The 10,074-nt window shown below is 33.8% G+C and overlaps 2 protein-coding genes across 2 annotated transcripts; one reads left to right on the top strand and one right to left on the bottom strand.

Moving 5' to 3' along the window:
- The first annotated feature begins 42 nt into the window (after positions 1–42).
- LOC126367689 (uncharacterized) lies at positions 43–3,889 on the top strand. Its single transcript, XM_050011336.1, has 6 exons — positions 43–301; positions 379–613; positions 1,008–1,167; positions 1,435–1,542; positions 1,684–1,839; positions 2,053–3,889. Exons 1-6 carry the CDS (start codon positions 126–128, stop codon positions 2,256–2,258), a joined length of 1,041 nt encoding a protein of 346 aa, XP_049867293.1. The 5' UTR covers positions 43–125; the 3' UTR covers positions 2,259–3,889.
- On the bottom strand, positions 2,305–4,548 carry LOC126367693 (lys-63-specific deubiquitinase BRCC36-like). Its single transcript, XM_050011344.1, has 6 exons — positions 4,362–4,548; positions 4,034–4,244; positions 3,699–3,796; positions 2,955–3,065; positions 2,735–2,881; positions 2,305–2,519 (listed from the first exon to the last, which is right to left on the bottom strand). Exons 1-6 carry the CDS (start codon positions 4,461–4,463, stop codon positions 2,388–2,390), a joined length of 801 nt encoding a protein of 266 aa, XP_049867301.1. The 5' UTR covers positions 4,464–4,548; the 3' UTR covers positions 2,305–2,387.
- Positions 4,549–10,074: the final 5,526 nt, after the last annotated feature.

The raw sequence follows: 10,074 nt of genomic DNA, 5'->3' as shown, positions 1-10,074 counted from the left end.
TACAAAAAAAAAACACAAATTGTCAATATTTTGATGGATTTTGACATATTTTTTTTATATTTTCATTGGACGGGACGTGATGAGTGTTGTTTTTTAATTGTTGTACAACATAAATTATTCAAATTATGATTGCGTCTTTGAAAAAAATATTTAAATGGGGTCCCGCTAAACATTTGGAGACCAAGAAAAATCAGGGGTCGCTTTTGCTAACAGCTTTTATTGGATTATTTGAAGATATTTTACTTTGGAAGAAAATGTGGCTTTCTTTGTCTTGTATTTTCTTTTTGAACGTGTTATTTTTGTAAGTATATCAATAACAGGATTTACGCAGTGTTTCTAATCGCTTTGTATCTAATAATTTCCTTTATCTATTTTCAGAATTTGCATTCATTGGCAAATAAATATTTTAGAATCTATTTTCTGCAGCTGTCTTGCAATATTAAGTATGGATGCATTTGAAACTTGGCTAAAATATAAACACAGAACTGCTTGTTTGAAAAAATGGGCCAGTCACAGTGGTTCTGAATTTAATACTGTAATTCTAAACATAAAGAATTGGATGAGAAGACGATGGATGGAGTTTATCTACCTTAGAGAAACTAATCATACTAAAGTAAGGATTACATATAGATACTGGTGCTAATTCCTGTAAATACCATCTAATTTTATTTTAAGTTATATCTGTCATTTTCTTATCCGCCGAAAAGGAAAGGGACGGGTAATCGACAAGCATAAAATTTATGGAACACACGTCAATTTTAAGCACAAATCTAAACCAACCGTCTAAAAATTTTACATCAGTCAATAACCCGACACGTTCATTTACTCATTCTTCCTAAAATTAAGAGCTGTGAATCATCCGTCTCTTTCCTTTTCGACGGATATGAAAATGACAGATATAACTTAAAATAAAATTAGACGGTGTCTCCAGGAATCGGGGCCATTATACTTTTATATAATAATTATTTTTGTGGCATAATTTAAATCTTACATTTCTTTACTTACAGGCATTTCTATTGGTCAGCATATTCTTTTCAATACTATTTTTGGTAGGAAAATATATAAATGGCTATGTCCTTCTGTATTTGCTATTTATGTCACTATGTGTTTTACGTAAAATTGCTCCTCCAATACACAGATTCATTCGAAAAATTCAGCAGAATGCAGGTAAGCAATATTTATTAACCTCTTAAGCCCTGAGGGGTTAAAAAGGCTAAATCAAAGCAATTCATCAATATTGCAATTTGACATTTGCAAATACAAAAGTAAATGCGCAATGCAAACAAAATAGCAATATTGGTTTTTAGGTGAATTGCTTTGATGTGGCCTTTTTAACTCCCCTGGTTTTCCAAACACTATAATCAAGGGAGATTGGATTTTAAAAGATATTGGGCATCACTAACTCCAAAAACATATAAAACATAATATTTACAGACTCTGATGGTGAATTGGAGGGTCTTATTCCTGACATATCTGATGTGGACATTAAGTTGTTATCTATTGAACCCGAGCAACCTATAATTGATGACAGGCAGAGTTTGGGTAAGTAATATAGGAAAATATTTTAGAAGTATTGTAAATATTTTTAGTATACTGAAACATGGACAAAAAGTATTGTGAATTGTGATGTAATAAAAAAAATATGCAAAAGATCTTAATTAACTGCCAAATTATATATTTCAGATTATTGGAAACCTGAGGATTTACCGCTTGAAGATGGCAGTGATAGCTCAGAACACAGCAGTTCTCTTGTAACAAACCTTTCTATGGATAAGATGAAGACATTTGATAAAGATGTTGAGACTTCAGACTCCAGTGAAGATGAATATATACCATTAGGTACATTTGAGTATATTGAAGAGTTTCTTTAGTAAAGCTTTTATCTATTAAATATTTTATTTTTTTATAAGTTTGCTTGTTTGTTACAGGCTGGATAGATAGATAAGTTTGGCTAATATTACAAGTATATTCATTAAGTGCTATATATGGAAATGCTTTATAAATTTTAATTGAAATCAAAGGATTTTAAAATACCTGACATTTAATTTTCAGAGCAACAAAAGGAGCTCCAGTCAACATTGGAAGTGATACAACCAGCCAGCACATGGAGCAGCTCAGCTTACAATGCTCTCTTCAACATCACAGGGGCAATGGCTAACATGATGTACTCTACACCAGAACAAACAAAAAGAAAACGTGTGTCAAGTGTCGATTCGTCTGATGGCTTTGAAATGATTGATAAAAATGATTTAAATTAGTAACATATCAATAAGCGTAAAGGGATAACTTATGAAAACAGTATCATATTTGTATTTCTTAGTATTTATTGTCATTGAAACTTAGTTCTAAAGCTTGTGATTATGAAATAGATGCTAACAAATAGAAATTTATTTGGAAGCATTACATGTCATATTTTCCATACGAGACATTAATTCTTGGTGTTGTCTTTTTAGTGCTCTTAAACGGATACTGTTGAGTGAATTTCTGGCTACAAGTGCTTCTAACATGGGTCGGGACATCTGAAAGTTTTAAAAACCGAATTATTAATGTTTCTTCAATATCTAAAAGTAAAAAAATAGGATACTGTAAATTACTATGAAATGAACTGAAACCTTTGCTCATTTTATTACTATAGCAGGTATACTTAAATGAAAAGTCCAGTGTTAAGTAGGTATTTATTATTGATATAAAATAAGTTCTCACTGGGGACTTCAATACATTCTGTAAACTGTACCTTCTCCACAATATGCCCAATTGCAATAGTTCTGACAGCTGCATTGTGTTGTTTATTTATAATATCATCTATTTGGCTGTGGCCCACTTCATTAGTATAAGCTTCATCCTCTTCCTCTTTTAATATTGTTGGCAATTGGGTTAAAATCTGTAAAATATAAACAATGTTGCAAAGAAAATGTACTATATTATTAGTAAAATTCTCCTAACTTTGAACTTACCTCAAAATTATTCATAAGCAAGGAATCATTCTGGTTGACAATTTCCATCTCAATCTCTCTTCGGCTTTGACTTGATCCTTCATTCATTGATTGAAAGCAAGTTATTTGTACCTAAAAAGTACTTAGACTGTAGTATTACTGAGTAGTTACCAAAACTAGTAATTAATTTCTTTTAACAAGTGTTTCTAGAATAGACATTAAAATAATATATATTATGTATCATGAAATTGTTAATCAAACAAAATATTAAATTGAATATTACTTATAGCATTGAAAACAATATATAGCCGTAACTTTCAGTTTGCCAGCATTTTGATCAGCATTTTGTGGGTCAGCAAAAGCAAAAGTGTGTGGGTCAGCATTTAGATCTATTTTTGAGAGGTACACTGAACATATATTCCTTTGGTATCTACATATCACATAACCATATTTATTACATTAATTTTCAACATACACCTGCCATTCTAACCATCAAGACTGCAGGTCACTTTATTATTATAATTTCTCCAGTTGCATGGAGGTACATTCAATTTCCATTGAGCTAAATTCATGTACATTGCTTTTCATATTTAACATATTCATATCTGCAACAGTACACATGCCATTCTGATCCACACAAATAAGTTAATTGTTGAGTCCTTTAGAGTTGAGAGACCTTTATCTATGTATACAAATTAATGTAATTTTTGTAGGCTAACTTTCAAGCCAGCCTGAATAAGTGTTTAAACTTTAAATACCCCTTACCGATGGAGCCTTTGTAGTTTGCTCAGTTAAAAATACTGCAAAAATGATTCCAACAAAACTGGAGTCCATTCGCTGATACATTGATTGTGTTGCCAAATCTGAAAATGTTAAGACATTTTTCTTTTATAAGGTGTATTTCATAAACCACATTTTGTGTTTGTTCTACTTGTGAAAATAAATTAGAAAGTTAATCAGATGTTTTATTTTGAAACTATTACAAAAATTTAATATTCTATTCAAAAAATCTTTCATGAGAACTCTGGTGACGAAATATGTACACAATAAATTATGTAATCAAACTAAAACCTTAAAAAAATAAACTATTTTTTACTCACCCACATGAGATGGCCAGACAGTTATGTGTGGGTGAGAGTGATACCAACCAACCACACGCAACGGCCTGCCCACCTCCGCAGCTAACTCTTCAGCCCTAAGCGTAGCTTGCACCAGTTGCTCTTCAGATATCTCCACTCGGTCAGGCTTTTTATCTAAACGTCTTAGTATAACAGAAGATTCTATTGATACAAGGCGACCATTGTTATGCACCTGTAATACAATAAGATTGAATTAAGTAGCGAACAGGTATCCATCATTACCTCTATTTATTCTGTGTTTTACAAGTATTTTGTTGGATAGGTACATACAGTGCATTAGACGACATACCTCTCCAATAAGTAATCCCATGATTTCTTCTTTTTCCGTGGACAGAGCATGTTGGACGCAAACTAAAGCTACATCCGTAGATAACAAAACTTTATTTAGCATAATTTTTCGGTTTATATTCTACTTTTACAACAATCGGTAAACAAAGGCAAAAATATGTTTTGACAATGACAGTTAAAACGTAGTAGATTTCAGTGTGTGACCAACTTTTCATATGCAAATCTTCTATATTTTGAACAATATTTTTCGAAATAGTATACAACAATAGACCAACACGCATAGCGATGTGCTGCAAACAATTCCCACGTGACCGGGAACATTCGCAATTAGTGAAAACGTACTAAAAAACCCTAAAAATCTTTTCTACATTTATTTATTAATTTAGGTTTATTGTAGTATGATTTCATAATAAAATTAAACACTAATCTATTAAAATCTAGTAAACAAAGCAAACATCAATAACCATCATTCACCATCTTCAATTACCTATCGTCAATCAACATCAAACGTCCCCTACAATCATCATCAACCATCACCATCGATGCTCTTCAATAAAAAGCAATTAACATCAGACGCCACCAATCATAATCGACTTTCGCCATGAATCACTTTTATTTACCATACATCATCACCACACCATGTTCACCATCACTCAGCGTCCTCCGTTAACATTCATTCAAACCCCATGTTGCATCAGAGTGCTCGCCAAGACAATATCTAACGAGCTCGAACTCATTAATGTGAATAGATTAAATTGCCCGTAGTATAAGAAAACCTAGTTTTATGATTATATTTCAACCAAATACTCTTTTTCTCCTTTAACCTAGTACGTTTATACGGACTTAGGTATGTAACTAATTAATGCCAAAATTACTGAAGATTACACGTTAAATTAGATGTAAGTAGGTAGGTATATATTTAAAAGTATCAAACAATGGCAAATTATTTAATATTTCATTATTCACAGATACATTCCCAACAAATGGGAACATTCCCGGGAACGGCAGATTACTGAATACGGACCTCCATAGCTTCGCGGATAGAACTTACGGGGATGTGAGGAAAAAAATGGCAACATAGGTACAGTGTTGCCACTGGGTTCAGTGGAATTTCCATTAGATTGGCAAGTTTGACAAGTGACTTTTGACTGGTCTGAGTTTTTAAAAAGGATCCGTGCCACACCCGTAAAAACAGAAGTATAGTCTCAGAACAATAACTAAAGCATAGAAGGAAGGCTAAAATAGCCACAGAACTCTATAATTCTGCTCTACTTTATCTTACGGAACCGGCGTAATGTTAGACAAAGACGCATATACAAAAATTGTTTCGTAATTTCGTAGGTTGTCACAAGTTTTTCATTGCCTAGTGTTGGGTTTCACTTTAGTAATATGTCGATAAAATTAAATTTACTTACAATTAATGTCGATATTTTTTTTTTACAAGATTTCTTTTTGTAGGATGCAATTATCTTCTTCTTGATGAAAGGAGACTCTGTCTCTGATAGGTTAGGTGTCTGGTTTATATTAGTTTGGAGCTGCAGCTCACATTCAGGAAGGAAAGAAAATAGCCAACTGTTCGTTTCATCGGTATTTTGTAATATTCGAATTTATTTATGATGTCATCCGCCGTGCACTGGTGTCGATCGACGTGCAAATTGGAACGGCCGGGTCTAAGCCGCACAGACGGTAAGAGGCCCGATGGGCTCACGCTCATACCCTAGGAGAGGGGGCGTGCTTTATTGTGGGACGCGACCTGCGCTTGCAGGTTTGCAGCAACGCACCTGCCCCGTACTACTCGAACCGCAGGGCCGGCTGCCGAGTGGGCCGCTAGTCAAAAACTGGCGAAATATGGGAATTTAACGCGGACCCACAATTTTGTCCCTTTTGCCGTCGAGACTTCGGGTGTGAGGTGCTCGGCCGTAATTACCATTTCATCTGTCTGATCTATAATGTTCAATGTAGGAATAGCATCGTCTCGAAGACGTCTCCACTTCGAGCAAATACGGCTGTACTTATTTGGAATACAATTTCGTCTATTAATGCGAATTAGAAAAAGAAAACGCCACTAATACTACAAAGGGAAATATTTATTTACTTGCATTGAATAGGCTTCAAAACTACTGAGCCGTTGGGACTATTCGTTTATCTTTAGAATAATACCTACCTCATACTTCGTACAATACTTCCTGAGTAACATGTGGATGACTTGGAGCGAGCGAATACCAGCGACACTTTTGGACTACAAGTGAGTTTTGAATAGATACCGGCAATTGGATCTACGACTCCTGCGACGACCTTGAACCAGTTCATCATCAGCAAGCGTTCGTGTGGATGTAGTAAATTCTCGGAAATTCTCGACAATGTTTTTCTTCAAATTACGAAACCCCAGCCCGTAACATTATAAATGCGAAACTTGGTGAGGATGGATGGAAATTGTTACTTGTGCACCAAGAAACCACAGATCGGATTTTGATGAAATTGTAGACTACTAGAATTATGTCATATGCGCAAAAATTACCCTCATTGCAGCATAACATAACATAACAAATACTTTATTGCACAAACAGGAAAAAACAAAATACAAAACAAAAGAGAAATAGAATTAGTACAATGTGTATGTATGTATATACAGGGTGTTAGTGACATCGTAACGAATAATCAGGGGGATGATTCAGACCATGATTCTGAGTTAATATCAAGTAGAATTTTTCGTCGCAAAATTCATAATTTTTTTTAGTTTTTTAAAATTATTTTCAATTCTATACTTTTGCGATGGAAAATTCCACTTGATATTAATTCAGAATAATCAGCTAAATCATCCCCCTCAGTATTCGTTATGACGTCACTTACACCCCGCACAAGTACATACGGTAGCCATACAAGTAGGTATGGGTGTTAGTGACATCGTAACGAATACTGAAGGGGATGGTTCAGACTATGATTCTGAGTTGATATCAAGTGGAATTTTCAGTCCGAATATTCATGAAAATTTTAGTGTTTTTTTTTTAATTATTTTCAGTTCGATACTTTTGCGACGGAAAATTCCACTTGATATCAACTCAGAATGATGGCCTCAATCACCCCTCAAAGTTTTCGTTACGATGCCACTAACACCCTGTATGTGTTATTAGTATAGTATGGTCGAACAAAACAAATGTTACCTTGCCATAGTTAGGTAAACCACAAGTTTAAATTAAAATACAATCATTAAATAAATATCTTTATTAATCAATACACCACACCATCATAGTATGCAAATAAAGATATTTTTTATAAAGTATATGTCAGTACCTTATATAATTATTATTATATGTCACAACAAGACTAAATGTGCTGTGCGCTATAAGCATCTATAAAGTAATAATAAATCATTGACCTTTAAATATAATAGTTTTAGTCAAATATGTGCGAATTTTTTCAGTGGGTACACTTAACTGTTTTGTAATGTAATGAATCCTGATTTTAAAATAATGATGTGCAATAGATTTTATTAGAAGATTTCTATGGTCATCATATAAAGATTGCTCTAAAGAATGATCTTTTAAATCACAGAAAACCTGTGTTGGCAATATATTTGCTGTAACTTTATTGATCATCTTTAACAAATTTATAGGTTGGCCAAGATACTTGGAGCCAATATGAACTTGATATTCTCTTACAATTTTTTCAGAGAATTGACAGATTCTGTTTAAATCGGATGTTGGCTTGAACAGGCCTCCTCTATTTTTTATAGCTATCAAGGATTTTTCATCTATGTTTTTGGTGTTTTCGAGACTTTCAATGCATTTTTCGCATTTTAATATCTTCTTTAGTTTCCTTCCAATAAAACCTGCTATATATTCTACTACATTTTTTGAATACTCTGTCAGAGTTGTTGGGCATAAAATATAATCATGATCTTGATCAGCTATGCCATCGAAGTCATGATGTAACTCGGGCTCTAAACGTCGCCTACAACTGGTGCTGTCGTCAATGGCTTTTTTATAATTAGTATTACAGTTCAAAACCGTTATTTTCTCGAGGGGAATGCAATTTCCAGAAGCACTATCTTTGAACTGAGCATGCACAAGTAGTTTTTTGTAAGCTGCACAAAATATTCGTGCCGAAGGATTATTATTGAAGCCACACTTTGATCGGATGGCCCCAAAAAATAGCTCGAGGTGATCTTGGCTCAACTTGTAAGTACATATGTACTTTAAAGAATTATTTTCTTTCACAACGTACATATTATAAAGCTTGATGAGAGATGACATGCACGTTAGAAACCCACAGAATCCGGTGGATCTGTTAGAGTGAATTAATAGAGTTCCATCTCCAAGCTTCAAACCTTTAATATAAATTTCAGCTGCTGTAAAAAAAACCATTGTTTCGTCTATGTTGAACGATGTTAATGCTCTTTTCCATCCCTTTGCTCTCATATTGCGGCTGTTCATTATATCAAACAGGTTATTAAATAACCTAATAAAGGTAATGGTTCCATCACACCCTGCAAATTCTGGTATGCCTAATTGCTTACAAAATTCTAAGGCATCAGCCACAGATTCACTTAGCAATTGAGTGGCCAAGCGCACTTTCATTTTTTGTTTGACATAGTTCACGTGATCATTTTTCAGCTTGGTTCCTAAATGAAGATCTTCTTCATTTTGGATTTGGTTTAGGAGTTCTATATAAAACCATGAAACTGTATTTCCTTGGAAATCCATAAAAGTTTTTTTGTCTCCGAAGGTGTTTCGGACTAATTTAATATTGTGGCAGGGGTCTGGCCACAGACATACTTCCTGCCCGTCAAGCTTGAAAGACGATTCCGATTTAATATCACAGCCTAAATGTTCACACATTGCTTTGTTGGTAGCAACACCATCATAGGTAAGACTGATGACATTAACACCACAATTTTTTAAAAGCGTAAGGCATTGTTTTACTAACGCAGCTTTCTGCTGAGCAGTAATAGAATGGATAAGGAAATATCCAACCGGCACTTTAAATGTATCATTAATTGATGTTACCATAAATGTCAGAGCTTCTTTTGCTAGTGGCACATCATCTACATCAAGATCACAACCAATGTTACTATAGCCAAAATACTCTTTACCATCCCATTCCACTTGTTTCCTTATAGCCATTTCATCCATGGCTAAAGCACAAAATATAGTTTTGTTTGGATTTTCTTGTGCTCTTTGTTGTAATGAGTCCAAAGCTTCTGTTGTAAAACCAGGTCTACAATCTAAACATTTATACCACGCTGATATACTTTTTGGATGTGGCAAAACGTTTTCAAATTGTTCTCTGATGAATGAGTATGCTTTTGGAGATAAATAATGCAAAGTTACAGCAAATTTCTTAATTTCTAGACTGTACTCCCTAGTAAGCACATCATCGTATTGTTTCTGAAGAAACCTTTTTATTATATCATTTTTATTTATACTATCTAGCATGTTAATATACTTCAATTCAACATTTTCCAGTCTTAATTTGTCTAGTAAGGCTGTGTAGAGATCCTCATTCTTTTTTGAAAGTCTAGTATTGCGTTTTGTTAAAGTATTAATTCTTCGTAAACGACGTTTTGAAACATTTTTCAATTTTTCAACATGTTTTTCTAATAATTTGATTTTTTTTTCAGGCTGTATTTCATCTTCATCCGTAGATGTGCCACATGATACTTTTCTTTTTAAATCAATGGATGTCTGCGTGCTGATTTCTGAAAGCGGTTCCTG

The sequence above is a fragment of the Pectinophora gossypiella genome, chromosome 6, assembly GCF_024362695.1.
Source record: "Pectinophora gossypiella chromosome 6, ilPecGoss1.1, whole genome shotgun sequence".
NCBI classification, from domain to species: domain Eukaryota; kingdom Metazoa; phylum Arthropoda; class Insecta; order Lepidoptera; family Gelechiidae; genus Pectinophora; species Pectinophora gossypiella.
Note: the sequence above shows the minus strand (reverse complement) of the source record. Positions and strands in the feature narration are given on the sequence as shown.